The 19,452-nt window shown below is 38.5% G+C and overlaps 1 protein-coding gene across 6 annotated transcripts in view; it reads right to left on the reverse strand.

The window, feature by feature from the left end:
* Nucleotides 1-1,378: 1,378 nt before the first annotated feature.
* rnf19b (ring finger protein 19B) overlaps nt 1,379-19,452 on the reverse strand; it is a 44,345-nt gene continuing 26,271 nt past the window's right edge. The window contains exons 4-14 of one of the 6 annotated variants that reach the window (XR_015945223.1): nt 18,862-19,006; nt 16,907-17,069; nt 14,258-14,372; nt 11,060-11,200; nt 9,287-9,476; nt 9,019-9,153; nt 6,617-7,791; nt 5,049-6,563; nt 3,842-4,900; nt 3,006-3,735; nt 1,379-2,845 (exon numbers count right to left, since the gene is read on the reverse strand). Coding sequence is in view for 2 of the 6 variants with exons in the window: in XM_087294643.2 (XP_087150769.2) it covers nt 7,374-7,791; nt 9,019-9,153; nt 9,287-9,476; nt 11,060-11,200; nt 14,258-14,372; nt 16,907-17,069; nt 18,862-19,006 (1,307 nt within the window). In the remaining 4 variants the exon portion in view is untranslated. 6 annotated transcript variants of the gene reach the window in all.

Here is a 19,452-nt window from a genome sequence, read left to right on the forward strand (position 1 = left end):
TCAAGAAACCAATCTGAGATGATTCACATTTTATGGTGCGTTATCTTGATGGAAGTAGCCATCAGACGATGGGTACACTGTGGTCATAAAGGGATGTACATGGTCAGCAACATTACTCAGGTAGGTTATGGCATTGACACGATGCTCAATTGGTACTAATGGGCCCAAAGTGTGCCAAGAAAATATACCCCACACCATTACACCACCACCAGCAGCCTGAACCATTGACACAAGGCAGGATGGATCCATGATTTCATGTTGTTGAAGGCAAATTCTGACTCTACTATCTGAATGTCACTGCAGAAATCGAGACATCAGACCGGGCAACGTTTTTCCAATATTCTATTGTTCAGTTTTGGTGAGCCTGTGGGAATTGTAGCCTCAGTTTTCTGTTCTTAGCTAACGGGAGTGGCACCCTGTGTGGTCTTCTGCCGCTGTAGTCCATTTGCCTCAAGGTTGGACGTGTTGTGCATTCAGAGATGCTCTTCTGCATACTTCAGTTTTATCGAGTGGTTATTTAAGTTACTGTTGCCTTTCTATCAGCTCGAACCAGTCTGGCCATTCTCCTCTGACCTCTGCCATCAACAAGGCGTTTGTGCCCACAGAACTGCCGCTCACTGGATATTTTCTCTTTTTTGGACCATTCTCTGTAAACCCTAAAGATAGTTGTGTGTGAATAAAACACAGTAGATCAGCAGTTTCTGAAATACTCAGACCAACCTGTCTGGCACCAACAACCATGCCATGTTCAAAGTCACTTAAATCCCCCTTCTTCCCCATTCTGATGCTCAGTTTGAACTGCAGCAGATCATCTTGACCATGTCTACGTGCCTAAATGCATTGAGTCGCTGCCATGTGATGATTAGAAATTGTGTTAACAAGCAGTTGGACAGGTGTACCTTATAAAGTGGTTGGTGAGTGTAAATATAACTTCAACATATACATTTTTTATTTTTCCCCAATATTTTAGAGCTAAGTTTTCAAACTTTATATGTAAAAAAAAGAGAATATTTATTTATTAGGCTTGCATGTTTCTACTCACAATTAGACAAGGACAGATTGAACATCCTATTCATTCATTCATTTTTTTGGCTTAGTCCCTTTATTAATCAGGGGTCACCACAGCGGAATGAACCGCCAACTTATCCAGCATATGTTTCACACAGCGGATGGCCCTATAGCTGCAACCCACCACTGGGAAACATCCATACCCAAACATTCACACACATACACTACGGACAATTTAGCTTACCCAATTCACCTGTACCATGTCTAACTGTGGGAGCAACTGGAGCACCCAGAGGAAACCCACGCAAAAGGCTCCTCAAAATAGTCCAAAATTGCCATAATAATAAATAAACAAAAAAAGAGTCAAACGTGCCACAAAGGAGAAATGTTTATTTTCATATTGTTTCAAACACTCACAGCCAGTGCAGTTATCGTTGTGTGGATGTACAAAAACAATGCCAGATTTACCAAACCTTCTCTTCAGCATATTGCTTAAGTAACTGAATGAACACTCATTTCACCAGAACCAGTTTACAGTCAAATTATCAAGTAGTTTTCATGAACCTAAAAATATAAAAGCATTTTTACACAACCAACACCCCCCCCCCAAAAAAAGCAAATGATGTGACCAAAAGTCTCTTTTTTTGTGTGATTACAAGACAAAGCTAATCCATCATTACATGTAAAAACTGAAATTTCTCTCTGCAGCCGAATATTATAATGAATTTCAGAAAGCAGAGCATGTTAAGAATGCAAAACCAAAAAATGTCAATAATTCATTACAACCAAAATTAAATAAGCAAAATTCCCAGAGAAGCTGAATGTCAAAGAAAAAAGGACGGGAGTGCATAAATATAAGCCTACAATGATAAATAGAGGGATAAAGTGCAGGAGTGCTCATCCATCCAATCAAAACATCCATCCAGCGGGTCCAAATAAAATTACAACTGCGCAAAACAAACCCAAAAATGATTCTGTGTGCTTAAGAAAGAGAACAAAAGTAGGCCAAAAATCATAATAACATAACAATAACAACAGCAGACATGCATGTGAATGGCAGTTCCATCCTCGATACTATTATACAGTTTAATAGCCAGCAATAAAATCAACACTGGTAAACATCCACACATACATCCATACGTACATCTCTCATGTCTCAGCTCAAGAGGGCACAAACAGTGTTGTCAGTGAGTCACAGACAGTGTAAGGGATCTGAGTGCATGTGCTGTGTCTGTAAGGCAGGCAGTCAGTGATTCAAGTCAAACTGTCTGCTAGTGAAGGTCCCATCAGTCTCCCATTGCACTGACCTCACTCTGTAGGGCTTTTCACACTTACCGAATGCGTTAATCGTCATTTACTGATGATTATAAAGAGTTTCTTTTGTCTGCTGAACACAACGGAAGACATTCTGTTGGAAACCGGTAACTATTGACATTCATAGTAGGAACACAAATGACTATGGAAGTGAATGGTTACAGGTTTCCAACATTCTTTAAAATATCTTCTTTTTGGAAATAACTTAACAGGTTTGGAATAACTCAAGAGTGTCTAAATGATCACTTTTGGGTGAACTTTTACTTTAAATTTCATGAGTGACAACCAAATTTAATGGATGAAAATGTTATGATTTGCGTTTTTTGGCACAGAGCAGTCTTTTGGCTTCATGGATGATTTATATATTTTTTTATTTTTAAAAGTGACATAAGAGCAACCTAACATAACTTCACGGTTGTAGATTTGAGCTAAATGAGTGTTTTGAAGGCTGATTCAATAGTGTGCTTTTGAAAGGTTGCCATGTCCACTTAAAACAGGGGTGTACAAACTTGGTCCTGGACGGCTGGTGTCATGCAAAGTTTAGCTCCAACTTCCTTCAACACAGTTGCTTGTGAGTTTCCAGTATACCTAGAAAGAGCTTGATTAGCTGGTTCAGGTGTGTTTGATTGGGGTTAGAACTAAAATATGCAGGACACCGGCCATCCAGGACCGAGTTTGGACACCCCTGACTTAAAATAAGGATGCTTAAAATGTGTCTTTGAGCTTAAAGGCACAGTTCACCCATATATGACTATTCTGTCATCATTTACTGACCCTTGATTTGTTCCAAACATATCTGTCTTTCTTCTGTTGAACACAAAAAAAGCTATTTTGAAGAATGTTGGAAACCTGTAACCATTGACTTCCATAGTATTTGTTTTTCTTACAATGTAAGTCAATAGTTACAGGTTTCCAACATTCTTCAAAATAGCTTCTTTTGGGAAACAACTCAGAAATATTTGGAACAACTACAACAATTTAAAGGTGCATAAATGATGACAGAACTTTAATCTTTGGGTGAACTATCCTTTAAATTTCAGGAGTGACAACCAAATTTAAAGGTTAAAAATGTCGTTATGAATTGCGATGACTGGAACAGAGCAGTCTTTTGGCTTCTTGCATGATTTATATTCTGATAGTGATATAACAGAGACCTAATATAATAACTTGAGAGTTGTAGATTTGAGCTAAATAAATGTTTGGAAGGCTGCTTCAAGTGCGCTCCCGAAAGGTTGCCATGTCCACTTAAAATAAGAATGCTTATAAAGTGTCTTTGAGCTTAAAGGGATAGTTCACCCAAAAATGACAACTCTGTCATCATATACTCACCCTTAACTTGTTCCAAACCTATCGAAGTGTATCGACTTTCTTCTGTTGAATACAAAAGAAGATATTTTGAGGAAAGCTGAAAACCTGTAACCATTAACTTCCATATATCTGTTTTTTTACTATGGGTGTCAATGGTTACAGGTTTTCAGCTTTCTTTAGAATGATTCCTTTTGTGTTCAACAGAGGAAACTCGTAAAGGTTTAAAGCCATTTGAGGGTGGATAAATATTCATTTTGGGTTAATTTAACTGATCCAGCTTCTGGATTTAATAAAGTAGACAGCTGCAGGTTGCAACATTTTAGTATATAGCTTATTTGTTTGTAGTTTAAGTGTTTGGGTTTATTATGAGCTTATTATGTTTGTTATGGCCTTGTCCTTAAATGCTGTTTTTATTATTTGTCACAAGATCTGGCAACACTACATTCTAAAAATGAAGGGATGTTTTAATGAGAAAACCCAGCTGTTGGGTTAAAATATCATTTAAACCTTTGAGCCAGTAGTTGGGCTTGTTTGTTCTGTACTGCAGTCAGTTTGGTTGTTCATTTATTCATTCATTTTCCCTCGACTTAGTCCCTTATTTATCTGGGGTCGCCACAGCAGAATGAACCGCCAACTGTTCCAGCATATGTTTTACGCAGCAGATGCCAAACAGCCGCAACCCAGTACTGGAAAACACCCAAACACTCTCACAATCACACACCCACTCATACACTACGGCCAATTTAGTTCATTCAATTTACCTATAGTGCATGTCTTTGGACTTGTGGAGGAAACCGGAGCAACCTTAGGAAACCCACGGGGAGAACATGCAAACTCCACACAGAAATGCCAACTGGCCCAGCCGGGATTCAAACCAGCAACCTGATCACTGAGCCACTGTGCTGTCTAAATATGGTTGTCACTCCTGTAAGTTACTGTACCTTGTGTGAGCAGAGCAGGATTAAGCCCTACGTGATGCAACTGAATTTATCCCTAGTGGGTAGTTTATCTGGGGTTAACACTTAATCCTGGATATTCACACCTGGGTTAACACACTTATTTGCATATTTGCTGTGTCAGTGATTGGAAGAATGCAGCACGTGATCCGAGAGGTTTTTCCTGAATGGACTTGAATGAACTACAAAAGGTAAGAGTGATGAAACAGTCTTTTCTACACTTCAGCTGATGCTTTTCCCTTGAACTTGTGAACACTGAATTGATTATTGGTTTATAGTTATTTTGTGACTCTCTAAAGCACTGTTTCCCAACCCTGTTCCTGGAGGCACACCGACAGTAAATTAACTTCAGGTTTGGAGTCTCTTCTTATGTTCTGATGAGTTCATTCAGGGGTTTTTGATTATGGAGAGGTTGAAAATGTGTACTGTTGGTGTGCCTTCAGGAACAGGGTTGGGAAACACTGCTGTAAAGCATGTGAATGACTGTTGTTTGCTATCTAGCTGTAAAATTCGACACGTTTCATACTGTAATGCAGGGTTAACAGTGCAAAAAGTTGTGCTAGAACAAACCCTGCTTCTCGAATACCCGTCCAGTTTCGTTAGCCTGTGGTAAAAGCTGCATTTTGAATGATAAAGTCCGTGTGAAAAGCCCTCATACTGATCTGAAGTGTGTGTTTTCTGCAAGTGTATCTGTCTGCGGCGTAACATGAAGGGGGGTCACTTGTAGTAAGTTAGAGAGGTGTAACTTGCAGTTATCGAGATATTATTTAACAATGCGAGAAGTCACAATGAGATGTTGTTGGAAAGATGACAGAAAAACTCACCAGAGAACATTTTCAGCAAATGTTTTGATGAGTTTTCACCAAGTTTATCCACAACCTGCTCATTTGATTTATTATTATATTCATTTATTTAGTAACCCCACCATGCAATTCGCTGACTTCATCTGTTTTGTCATGACAGTTAGTCTACTCGGTGTCGCCCCCTGTGGTTGCAAATAACAGTACAATGGCGAGCACGTCAAGCATGAAAGCCTCTGCAACTCACAGATGTACGTTAATAACTGTGATGGTTGGGTTCAGGGTTGGGGAAGGTGTAGACATTAATAACTGATGGTTGGGTTCAGGGTTGGGGAAAGTGTAGATGCAAATAACTGTGATGGTTGGGTTAAGGGTTGGGGGAGGTGTAGATGTTATGAATGATGATGGTTGGGTTTAGGTGTGAAGTATGTGTAAGTGTAGCCGTTGAAAACGATGAAGGTTGGGTTTAGAATTGAGGAAGGTGTAGATGTTAAAAATGATGATGGTTGGGATTAGGGTTGGGGAAGGTGTTGTAGACGTTAATAACAATGATGGTTGGCTTTAGGTGTGGAGTATGTGTAGGTGTAGACGTTAATAACTGTGATGGTTGGATTTAGGGTTGGGAGGGTGTAGACTAATAACTATGATGGTTGGGTTTAGGTGTGGAGTATGTGTAGACGATAATAAATATGACTGTTGGATTTAGGGTTGGGGAAGGTGTAGATGTTAATAACAATGATGGTTGGGTTTAAGTTTGGGGAAGGTGTAGACGTTAAAAACGATGATGGTTGGGTTTAGGTGTGGAGTATGTGTAGGCGTAGACGTTAATAATGATGATGGTTGGGTTTAGGGTTGGGGAAGGTGTAGACGTTAAAAACGATGATGGTTAGCTTTAGGTGTGGAGTATGTGTAAGTGTAGACGTTAAAAACGATGATGGTTAGCTTTAGGTGTGGAGTATGTGTAGGTGTAGACGTTAATAACTGTGATGGTTGGATTTAGGGTTGGGGAAGGTGTAGACTCTAATAACTATGATGGTTGGGTTTAGGTGTGGAATATGTGTAGGTGTAGACGTTAAAAACGATGACGGTTGGGTTTCGGTGTGGAGTATGTGTAGGTGTAGACGTTAATAACTGTGATGGTTGGATTTAGGGTTGGGGAAGGTGTAGACTCTAATAACTATGATGGTTGGGTTTAGGTGTGGAGAATGTGTAGGTGTAGACATTAATAACTGTGATGGTTGGGTATAGGTGTGGAGTAGGTGTAGGTGTAGACGTTAATGACTGTGATGGCTGGGTTTAGGTGTGGAGTAGGTTTAGCTGTAGACGTTAATAACTGATGTACAGCACCATCTTGCAGACAACATAGACATGTGGGTCTCCACAACCTAAAGTTACGCCTCTACTACAACTGACCCCTTCATGTGACGTCTCTGTCCTGCAGTCTGCAGACAGACCCTACTTGTTTTCTGTGCAAACCAGGCCAGCGCGACCAAAACAATACTAGTTCGGCGCAGGCATCCAACATGCATGCGGTAGCCTAAATCATACAATTTCCACGTCGTTTTTTAACAAAAGATGTAAAACAAACATACAAACAATACTGTGATGTGTCATCCATATACAAACCCCTCGCGTATACATGTGCTTGGCGACGTTTCGTTTTGTAGCATTATTTGTTTGTTTGTTTGGAAATTCTTCTGGTCACGACAGTACCGGATTCAACTTTTTTTCTCTCGCTCAATGCATTGCAGCACTGAGAAGTAAACACCAACCGATGAATAACAGTATGGATTTTCTGAAGAGGTAGAGGACCCGTCCGTGCCCGATAATAAAACCAGGCGGGACAAGGAGAGCAGAGCGATGAGCAGTCAGTTCAACGAGTTGCCACTACGGTGTTCGGATAATTATAAAAAAGCAGCAAAATAACAGGTAAAGCGTCAGAAGCTTGGAAAAAATGGTTGGCTTTGTGCAATGGTGCGAGAGTCTCTCACACGTACAGGATGACATTGTCGGGACAGTGCAGGCTGTCGGTGGGGTTCAAGGCTCTGCAGGTGGCCTGCGGGGGCGCTCCGTGGCAGCTTTTGGGATGAGGCGAGTCACAGTCATCGGACGTGAGCTCGGCGATGTCGTCGGACTGCGTGTCAGACATCTCCAGGTCGCTGCGGATGCTTTCGGGCTGAGCAAGGGTGACATCTCGGAGACCCTCCCTGAGTGACATCCCTGGAGAAAGGCCCAGCGGGGAATCCATGACTGTCCCGCTCCGGCGAGAACTGCAGTCCTGAGGCTCCTCCCCCACGCCGGGCGCCATGGCAGCAGTGGGCGGAGCCAGATCCTCTTCAGTGGTCAGACACAGATGGCTCGGTTTGGTTTCAATGTCCACCTGGATCTCAAGGTTAGTGCCCTCTCTGAAACACAGCAAGTCAAATGGTCAGTCAAAATGCATCCTGTTCTAATGCAGAATATGGTTAAGGACTACTTAGCAGAGCTACTACACTTTTATATTTATCTTAGGGATGCACTTTTGGCTTATACCAATAATTATTTTTACGTTATGACAAAAAAAATTATAGTGTGTCTATTTAAAATGACATAACACTAAAAAGTGTTACCTTTACAATTAAATATTGAAATGAATTTAGGAAACACTATAATGTACACTTATAATGTAAAAACTGAAAATTTGGGGATTTGTTAAATATATTTTATGGTGTTAATTATTATTATTATTTTTTAAGATTACAGTGTATCATTGAATTTCCAGTTTTCAACCTTATAATAAATGTATAATGTTTATAATGTTTCTCAAGCACCAAATCAGCATATATCTATGTTGATTTCACAAGGATGGTGTGACAATGCATACTAGAGTAATCAATAGAGTAACAAATATAATATATATAACAAATGACAAATATAATTTAGTTTGAAGATGTGATGTCTTTTCTAAAACTAGAAAATATTAAATGCACACCAAGGGGTTCGGTGGATAGGTTTCATACGTATTAAGAACCTATTTTATCATATTCTAAAAATCTGAAAGAATTACCCTGCTGTTAAAAAATCTGTATATATCTTTGCAACCGCTTCATAATGTTTTTGTCTTTAAATGTAGTTTGTCCTGCAAATTTTTTTTAATTTTTTTTCCCCATTATTTGTAATTGTTTTTTTTTTCTTCCATCATCACTGTTATGTCATGACATGCATGACTCCAGACTGTTTAATTATTGTATTTGACCCAAATTATTATGATAAGCTGCCTCGGGATGTTTAGTTCTTGGGATGGGACTAAAACAAACACACAAAAAAACAACAAAAAAAAAATAGAAAGAAGGAAATAGTATTGTTTATTGTTGTATTGTAAAACATTATGAAAACATTATTTTCCTTCAATAAAAGAAAAACTTAGTAATACATAATTAATAATTATATTATTAAATATATTGAATTATAATTATAAGAACATTCTTGTTTTCCACAATATTATTGTTTATTGCTCTATTTTTCATCAAAAGATGCAGCCCTGGTGGGCATAAAACCTTATGAAACCTTACGGACCCTAAACTTTTGAACAGTAGGGTACCTTTATTTGTTAAACATAAGCTTTTATTACACTCATGATGCAATTTCCACACCTGTCAGGTAAGGTGTAAGAGGAAGTGATTGATCCAGCCATGCCTCTCGTACTGGCACAATCACTGGCTGCCCCCAAGCTGCCCGTCTCCCTGCCAGCAACTTCCTTTCCCAGCTCCGTCCCCTGCACCTCCAGCCTAAAAACATAAACATGTTTCCATCAAAACAAGAGCCTCACCCATATTTACAGTGTACATCTAGAATATTTACCACACAGCACAGAAAACAACCCAGCACGCCCTTCTGCTGACCTCTCAGCAGCCCACACACCTGCTGTATTTTCCAGTCCTGGCGCCCAGAGCTCCTCCGGCCAGTGTGTTGAAGTGGGGCGTGTCTCCCAAACCTCCAGGAGCAACAGAGAGACCCTCACTGGGGGAGGTGGTGCTGAGGCCACTGGCTGCTCCCTCCAGACTGCTCTCGCCCAAACTGGGGGACTTCAGAGCTCGCCACGCGTCCGCAACTGCAGATAGAAAAACAGATTTAGATTTACAGTTATGTACACTGCACATTCATTCAATTTCTTTTCAGCTAAGTCCCTTTATTAATCTGGGGTCGCCACAGCGGAATGAACCGCCAACTTATCCAGCATTGGTTTTACGAAGAGGATGCCCTTCCAGCCTCATTGGAAAATGTACACTGCACAGATGTAAATAGATCTACGGCAAGTAATTTTGACATTCAGTCAATAAAACATGTGTTCTTATAATAAAATATTTATAATATTTGATCACATTTTTAATAAAACTAGTTTCTGTTTCACTAGTACTTATTTTTTAGATGCTAATATCTTTCTTCATTCTCTGCTAGTAGTCATATATTAGCTACCTGTGCTTATTCCTAAAATACTAGTCCATTTTACTAACACTTATTGCTAGCTATGTCCGAATAACGCTACTACTAGTATCTACATTCACCGGCCACTTTATTAGGTACACCTGTCCTACTAATCATTACCGCTAATTTCTGATCAGCCAATCACATGGCATCAACTCAATGCATTTAGGCATGTAAACATGGACAAAACAACCTGCTGCAGTTCAAATCAAGCATCAGAATGGTGAAGAAAGGTGATTTAAGTAACTTTGAACGTTACATAGTAGTTTGTGCCAGACGGGCGTTTCAGAAAATGCTGATCTACTGGGATTTTCATGCACAACCATCTCTAGGGTTTACAGAGAATGGCCCAAAAAGAGAAAGTATGAGGAACTAATGATTAAGTAGAAGTATATAATAAGAAATAACACTTAATTGCTCCATATTGCAATACAATGTAGTCATATAATAGCAACTATCTCCTACATATTTGTTTATTATAACTGCCTTATTTACATTTTTGGTATAAGGACACCTTGACTAGGAATGTACAGTTTTTTACCAACATATTGCTAACCTTTTTAGTCATTCAGCAAACTACACTTTGAACTGCTGTAGTTCAATTGCTGTCTTACTTAAATAAATAAGAATGAATAAATACAAGTCTGTAGTAAAAAAAGAATTAGTAAATATTTCATATGTAGGAGCATCTAATAAATCTATGTATAAAATACTTTTATCTAATGATTAAGTACTAGTATCTAAAAAATACTAATACTTAGGCCTGTCATGATAAGGAATATTTTTTATTGTGCGATATATTGTCACAAAAATATGTGATAAGTGTTATAATTATCATTTTGAGATCATTAATGCCACTGATTATGCAACTAGTGAATACCTACTAGTACTTCATGGAAAGTACACAGTGGGTGTGTAAAGTATTCAAACCCCCTTAAACTTTTTTACTCTATGTTATTTTTCAAATACAAATACTTAGGACCGTGTGATATTTCAGTTTTACTTTTTGAATAAATCAGCAAAAATGTCAACAAATTTGAGTTTTTCTGTCAACATGGGGTGCTGTGTGTACATTAATGAGGAAAAAATGATCTTAGCAAATGACTTTCTGTACCCACTGTACTAAAAGATAGTAGTATATAGTAATAAATAGTGGTTTGGTTTATCCATTAAATGTCCCAAATCAATTGCACATTTATTTTTTTATACCTGTAATAGGCCCATCATCCTCATCGAAGTCTATTCTAACTCCTCTTCCTTTGCCCCGGCTGACCCCACAGCCCCCGCCGCGGCACAGAGAGATGGGTACAACACCATACACATACGCCAGCATGATGGGCACACCGATGCCTGGAGGGAACAGACATATATATACAGCTATAGTTAGCCTCGTGATTTTAACAGTTCAGGTTCATTCACATCAAGGACAGAGTAGTTCTAAAACTCATTATAGATATAAATGAACAGCAGGGTCACACCACTACTATAACAAATAATATCTTGTTACTTTCAAAATCAAAGTCCATCCATCCAATCAATCAATCAATCATCTATATGTCTGTCTGTCTGTCTATCTATCTATCCGTACGTCCGACTGTCTGTCTGTTTATCTGATTGGCTGTCCGTCAGTCCGTTCATCCATCCATCCATCCATCCATCCAAATCAGAGTCCATCCATTCTATATATCCATAAATCCTATATATTCATCCATCCATCATCTATCTAAATCAGAGTCCATCCATTCTATATATCCGTCCGTCCATCCATCCATCCATCCATCCATCCATCCATCCATCCATCCATCCATCCATCTAAATCAGAGTCCATCCATTTTATATATCCATCCATTCATCCATCCATCCATCCATCCATCCATCCATCCATCCATCTAAATCAGAGTCCATCCATTCTATATATCTATCCATCCATCCATCCATCCATCCATCCATCCATCCATCTAAATCAGAGTCCATCCATTCTATATATCTATCCATCCATCCATCCATCCATCCATCCATCCATCCATCCATCCATCTAAATCAGAGTCCATCCATTTTATATATCCATCCATTCATCCATCCATCCATCCATCCATCCATCTAAATCAGAGTCCATCCATTCTATATATCTATCCATCCATCCATCCATCCATCCATCTAAATCAGAGTCCATCCATTCTATATATCTATCCATCCATCCATCCATCCATCCATCCATCCATCCATCCATCCATCCATCCATCCATCCATCCATCTATCCATCCATCTAAATCAGAGTCCATCCATTCTATCTATCTATCTATCTATCCATCCATCCATCCATCCATCCATCCATCTAAATCAGAGTCCATCCATTCTATATATCTATCCATCCATCCATCCATCCATCCATCCAAAATCTGAATCAAATAACATCCATCCATCCATCTAAATCAGAGTCCATCCATTCTATATATATATCTATCCATCCATCCATCCATCCATCCATCCATCCATCCATCCATCCATCCATCCATCCATCCATCCATCCATCTATCAAAATCTGAATCAAAAAACATCCATCCATCCATCCATCCAAACTCTAAATCAAATAACATCCTTCCATCCATCCTTCCATCCATCCATCCATCTATCAAAATCTGAATCAAATAACATCCATCCATCCATCCATCCATCCATCCATCCATCCAAAATCTGAATCAAATAACATCCATCCATCCATCCATCCATCCAAAATCTGAATCAAATAACATCCATCCATCCATCCATCCATCCATCCATCCATCCATCCATCCATCTAAATCAGAGTCCATCCATTCTATATATCCATCCATTCTATATATCCATCCATTCATCCATCCATCCAAATCAGGGTCCATCCATTCTATCAAAATCTGAATCAAATAACATCTATCCATCCATCCATCCATCCATTCATCCATCCAGCCAGCCATTAATCCATCCAGAGCATTTTAAAGGGCAGGATCTAAACCAATAAGCTCATTAACAACATTAAAAACTGTGAACCAGAGTATTGTAATTTTAATGGCTTGAAGGAAAGAACTACAATCCTATAAAGTATGAAAAATACAATTGAGAAATAGCCTAAATGTGAGTCATATGTGTGTAACGTATTTATTATCTGCTTCTTTCCTTTGAAACTTGCTGTCACACACATATAAAGAAGAGACATATAAAGACATATATGTACAAACATATAACAATCTGAATTATATGTTACCATATAGATATAAAGACCTGTGTTCGCTTTTTTTTTTTGCTACGACTGATAGGTGGAATTTTCTGTACAACATCATGTAGTAATTTAGTATGCTGCATTAATTAATTAATTCACTGCATTATTAAACATTGAAATGTATACAATAAATAACATGCTCAGTGATTTATGCATTTCAGAGGTTTCTGCATTTCTCTATAGGGAAATTTATGTTTTAACTTTAAGAACTTCTTTTTGGACTACACCTGTGGTACAGTAGTAGCAAATTATGAGTTATATGTATAATAACTGTTTTTCACAACTGATTATAATATAATTCATGACATATCTTATTATGAACTGCAGTTAACATTATATCAAAACATCATTTCAGTCAGGATGGTTGATTATATCAATATTGCTGTATCAATGTCCTTTTTAATTTTGTGCTTTACTGTCACACACTGCACTTTCACACACTCCACTGCACCAGAAGCTGCGGTGGCCCCTGAGGCTAAATGTGGAAATGATTGTCTATAGAGTCCCTAACAATGAACAGGAACTGAAGCCTTCAATCTTTAATCTTAACAAAGAACGTAAAAGGGGAAGTAGTCTATCCAATGTATGCAAATCCGTTATACATTGATTTGCTGTTAGCACAGTACTAAGAGCAAAGTCAATGAGGTGATCTGGACAGAAACAGATCAGCCTTGATTTGTAAACATGCCTAGAATACTCCACCAACAGCAGAAAGAAAGTCCAGAGGGTAAATAATGAAAGCGGCTTGACAAATTTGCACATACAAAGCTTGATTTTAAAGGAGATTAGTTTTTTTCCAGAGCATTTTATTGTTCTGTGGACTTTTGTACTGCACATCCTTTAATAAAGATGAATAGCTTTTTTATCATTCATCAATTATCAATCACTTTGAATAAAAGCATCTGCCCAACAAATAAACTGTGCTCACATGTTTTACAATGTTTTTAAGACTATATAACAAAACCTTGTTTTTTATTATATATTTTAAAATGCAAAATCTGAATTATCTTCAGTGTCACTTTGGGAAAATCATTCGAATATGCCTTTACTGTTATGGCGCATCCATTTATTGCATCTTTGCTAAGTAGTTCTTATTAAAAATCCTACTGAGCCTCTAGTGCAAATATGTTATTTCCCTGAGAAATACTCACCCACACTGACAGCAGCGATGACTGGAGCTGTGATGATCGACAGCGCCACACCGCCAGTGATGGCCAGATTCCTCCTGTGATGAGAGGTTTTCTTGCCCTCATAGTGCGAGTGGATCTGCGACAAACGGCAGCTTTGTTATTGCACTGTCATCAATGAGCTTTTATCAATGAGCAATCAATGAGCTTTTTAAAACTTGATATTAAAGAGATTCAAACTAATATGTAATTTCTGTCAATAAGTGTTCACCCTCATTTTGATGCAAACCTCTGGAAAACCAACCTGAGATATAAACCGAGATCTCTTTGATTCTGCATAGAAAGCAAGAGTCTAGATTTATTCAAAATTTCAAAAACATGTCAAAACAGATTTTATGCCTTCAATTGGAATATTATGAAGCTGCATGAATACTTTTGTGCACACATAAAACTACAATAATGACTTATTTATTCAACAGTTTTCTTCTCAGTATCAGTCTAGGGCGCATGTTCACAAGAGTTCTGTGCAATGAAGAATACCCTCGATTCTGATTCAAAGCGTTTATTGTCATATGCACAGTAAGGAAGAGGTCCCCTGTATAATATACAATATAAAATACTTATCTAACAAAATACACAAACAGTGCTCAGCATATATAGGCACACCCCTTACAAATCTCTCTTTTAAATTCAAATTTGTAATAGGAAGCTCTACAATATTATATTTGTGCAGATACATTAGATTAGTCAGTACTGAAGCCAAATCTGGAGCTTATCTAACAAAATAACTTATGATAACGGTCCAAAAACGAGTACAGCCAAATTGACATGTTATAGAAAAAAAGAGTTCCCACTTAGATATGCTTAGTGTTTATACGTAACAGGTTTGGCTTGCTGTCCCAGGAGAGAACCCTGAGCTCAGAGATACTTGAGCCCAAGGCTCCCGCCCGGTCAATTAGCACTCAATTATGCTGACCACTGTAAGTAAACACAAGTGTAAAAAATGAAATAAATGGAAGTAAACAGAGAATGAACAACATGCAAAACTGTAACAGCATACATGTGCAGTAATTGAATATGTAAAATAGTAACTGAATTATTAAAGTGAAACAAAGCACAGATTCAGCCGAGATATTCATCCTGGCCGAACGCTACACACACAGAACACTCTGATGAATGTGCACCATGTACTGACACTGAGGAGAACAAACTGTTATATAAAATCATTCTTTTTGTTTCATGTGCGCACAAAAGTATTCTCATAGCTTGGTAATATTTCACTTAAACCACTGTAGGCATATAGTCTGTTTTGAACAAATCGGGACCATTGCTGTCAACAGAGGATGAGGAGCTCTCAGATTTTGTGTTCAGAAGGTGAATGGGGGGTTTGAAACGATATGAGGGTGAATCTTTTAGGGTGAACTTACTCTTCAAGATGTATTTTTGTAATTTCAAGTTCTCTCTGATCTCTTGTTTGGATTTTCCTGTGGACTTTGACACCCAAGCTCATTCTGAAAACGTACCACTATGTACAATTCTGGAGAACGCCAAATACATCCCAGGAGATGTTTTTTGCCATTTTTGTTTTCGTGGATCCACCAGAGGCCGCTGTGTAAGATTTTTGAGAGCTCAAAAAATCTCTCGTGAGTGCCATTCGCACCTGCTGTTCTCACATAAACCCACCATAGGTCATTGTCGACTGACTGACTGACCGATTGACTGACCCTCCCTCCTTTTTTCAAAAGCACAGATTGACCCGCCTATCCACTTCCTTAAACCCAACAGACAGTTTTAAAATGCAATCCAGAAAAAGAAAAGCCCTCGCCTGATTTTTACCACGTTTTCAGATTTTATCACACTCTCGCCCTGTTATTTACTTGTTTATTTTATTTTTTGGCTTCTGTTTTTGTCTTGCTCGCTTTCTGGAACTGTTCTTTGCTGGACTCGAACCCCGTTGTCGTGGTAAACTCCTCTCTGTGTCTCAAGTCTGCCGACATACATGGCGAACATGGAAAGTTGCCCATATTGAGGTAAGCGGTCAGCTGGTAATCACGCAAAGAAACGGCGTCATATTGCCCCGTAACCTTCGTTTTAAAGACGAAATGCAGCCATACGTACTTCTAGCTACATAATTTGCAATCTCCAAAAATGTATATAGGGCTAAGTTTTCAGAATGAGCCAATGTTGCCAAATATAGTGAAAGTGTTTGCAGCTTGAATTTCAAAGGTAATCAATAACACATTTGATTGAATTGCTTCATGTGTTTGAAAAGCCACAAAAAAAACACTCTCTCCGCCCGTTGACCTAACATTTTATCAATGTGTTGTGAGAAAATGCATCAAAACAAAGAATTCATACTCAATCCACGCACTCATAAGGTTTGTTTGTTCATGTTCATTGTTCAAGTGATGTAGCAATTGATGAATTGAAGTCCTCAACAAAATCCAAACAAGAGATCCGAGTGAATTTGAATTCAGGTTAACACCAGGAAACATTTATCATAATAACTGCAAAATTAATTGAAGTTGAGCTGGTTGAGCGTGTTGCTCACACGCCTGATGGGAGGGAAACTCCCAGGGATTATAAGGAAATTAAATACCTGATAGCTGATAATGGCTTAAATTGCTAGTAATATCTATAACGCTGTAGGGAAGAGTGTGATATTGGCATTACCTTGCGCCCAATGTAAACAGGAATGCCGATAACCATAGCAGGAACAGCAATGCCAGCGATAAGAGTGATGCCCACCGGTGCACCAATCAAAGTGCCCAGCTGCCACAGAATCTTCTTCTTGCGACTCCATGGCTTCTTTCCCCAGAATGTACAACCTGATGGACTGAGAGTAATAAAAAACACATTTTAATATTTTTAATAAGCATTCACATGGCAGGTTTGGTTTAGTTAAATCAAACTCTAGTTTAAATTGCTCTGTTGGTGCAGTTTATTCAAACAAGACACACTCAAACAGAAAACACACTTCCAAATGAACTCTGGAGCAGTTTGTCTGAAATATGGATACAACACAGACCAATATAATCCAGAACTGGCATGTTTATTCACAAGATACAACACTGAAAAGGACAGAATGCTGAAATATACTCTTTTATCATTATGTTTGTTTGCAGTTCAGGCATTAAAATGCATATCTTTGTTTGTGTGTGTGATACAGGAATTCCTGCCTTTGTTTTGAATACTTTATGCATTTTATAAGCCCTTCACGAGTTCTCAGTCTCTGTAAATAATATCATATGTACACACGTACAGTGCTTAACATGAATAAGTGCACCCCATTTTGAAAATGAATATTTTTATCAATTTCTCAGTGAATACAGGTCATATATTTTGGTAAATTTGAACAAAACAGATTTATTAAATGGATATATTTATCAAAATTTGTTGTCACAAAACATCTTTAGATGATAGAAAGATGATACATTTAAATTCATGTTAAAAATTTTAAAAAATGACAAAATACAAAATTCAACAAAATTTTATACAATTTTTTTGTTTCTCTTGAATTTAGCTTTTCAGTTTTAAAAAAATATTTTCTGCTATACATATCTAATGTATCCGCACAAATATAATATTGTAAATTTTCAAGAAAATATTCAACCCAGGCTCATTATTGACATGTATCTCTGTATACATTTCTGGACAGCACGAAATACGTCCCAGGAGGTACGTTTTTTGCAGTTTTTGTTTCACGAATCCACCAGAGGCTGCTGTGTACGCTTTTCATTTCTCAAATTTCTCTCATGAGTGCCATTCGCACCGGCTGTTCATGCGTAAATCCACCAGAGACCGCTGTCGACTGACTGACTGAACGACTGACCGACTGATGACCGTCCGACTGACCAAAGCCCCCACCCACCGACTACCCTAAACCCAACCAATAGTGTTTTCAAAAGCACTGATTGACCCAATCACCCCCTTCCTTATATCCAACCAACAGCATTTTCAAAAGCAGTCCAAAAAGAGAAAACTCCTCGCGGCCGCCTGATTTTCAGATCTTACCACATTCTTACCCTGTTATTTACTTGTTTATTTTATTTTTTGCCTTTTTGTTTTAGTTTTACCAGCTTTTTGGAACTGTTCTTCATCAGACTCAAACCCCATCGTCGCAGTCAACTCTTCTCTGCGTCACAAGTCCACTGACATACATGGTGATGTACTGGGCAAACTGGTAAAAGCGCAAAAGTTATCCACACAGAGGTAAGCAGTCAGCTGGTAGCGCGAAAAGAAACAGAATCTGTCTGCGGCGTCACACCGCCCTGTAGCGTTCGTTTTAAAGACGAAATACAGCCATACGTAGCTCTGGCTACATAATTCGCTCTCTCTATAAATGTACACTGAGGTAAGTTTTCACAATGAGCCTGTGTTGAAAATATTACTTTAAATGAGTGATTTGTGAGGGGTGTACTCATATATGTTGAGCAATGTACAAAGAGTGCATTGTGTTGAATGTTTGGCATTTAAAAGCTCTATTTTTGTGTTTCTATCTTTAGGTTCACTCTTCAAAATGACAATGTGAATGCTATGTGAGCTAGTATTATTTATATTTTCAGTCCATACCAAAAGAAGTAAGAAAACATTCAGTTAAATTCCCCCTGATGTATGGCTGAGGGTACCTGAGGTAGTGCAGGTCTGAAATCTCCTTCATACAGAGCCAGCAGAACTCACAGCCGCACACAGCACAGGTCATGTGGTTACAGCTGCCGTCGTTCATCTTGATGATGTAGGCACCGCATCGAGGACAAGGCTTGATGTCATCAGCTGAGTGGGGATTAAAGGGTTGGGATTTAGAATGTGTGCAAGCAGACAGAATCTGCTGTAAACAATGTGTGCTGAGGAAGCGCTTTCTGAATGTCAGGCGGGAATAAGAGCGGGGAGAGACGTTAGCAGACTCCTCCTGCTTTAATTCAGGAGGTTAGGAGACAACTTGAGGAGGAGGAGAGCATCCTTTAGGGAAATAGAAACCTCAATAATCTACAGTGAAACAAAGAGAGGTTTACAAAATGAAAGTGCTCAAGGGGGGGAAGCATGCAGCAGATCAAATTATATGAGTGGCTGGTGGCACTCTTAAACACAATAAACCAGACAGGTAGAGCTTTCACAGTTTATTTTTAGCCTTTAATTTGTGGCCGTCTGTTTCAAAGTAATAAACGCTGTATGATATGTGCTTAGCACAGTAAACAAAGTAAAGCACTAATATGCTAAAG

Source organism: Danio rerio, chromosome 19 (assembly GCF_052040795.2).
Source record: "Danio rerio strain M-AB ecotype USA chromosome 19, GRCz13ab, whole genome shotgun sequence".
In the NCBI taxonomy this organism is placed as follows: Eukaryota; Metazoa; Chordata; class Actinopteri; order Cypriniformes; family Danionidae; genus Danio; species Danio rerio.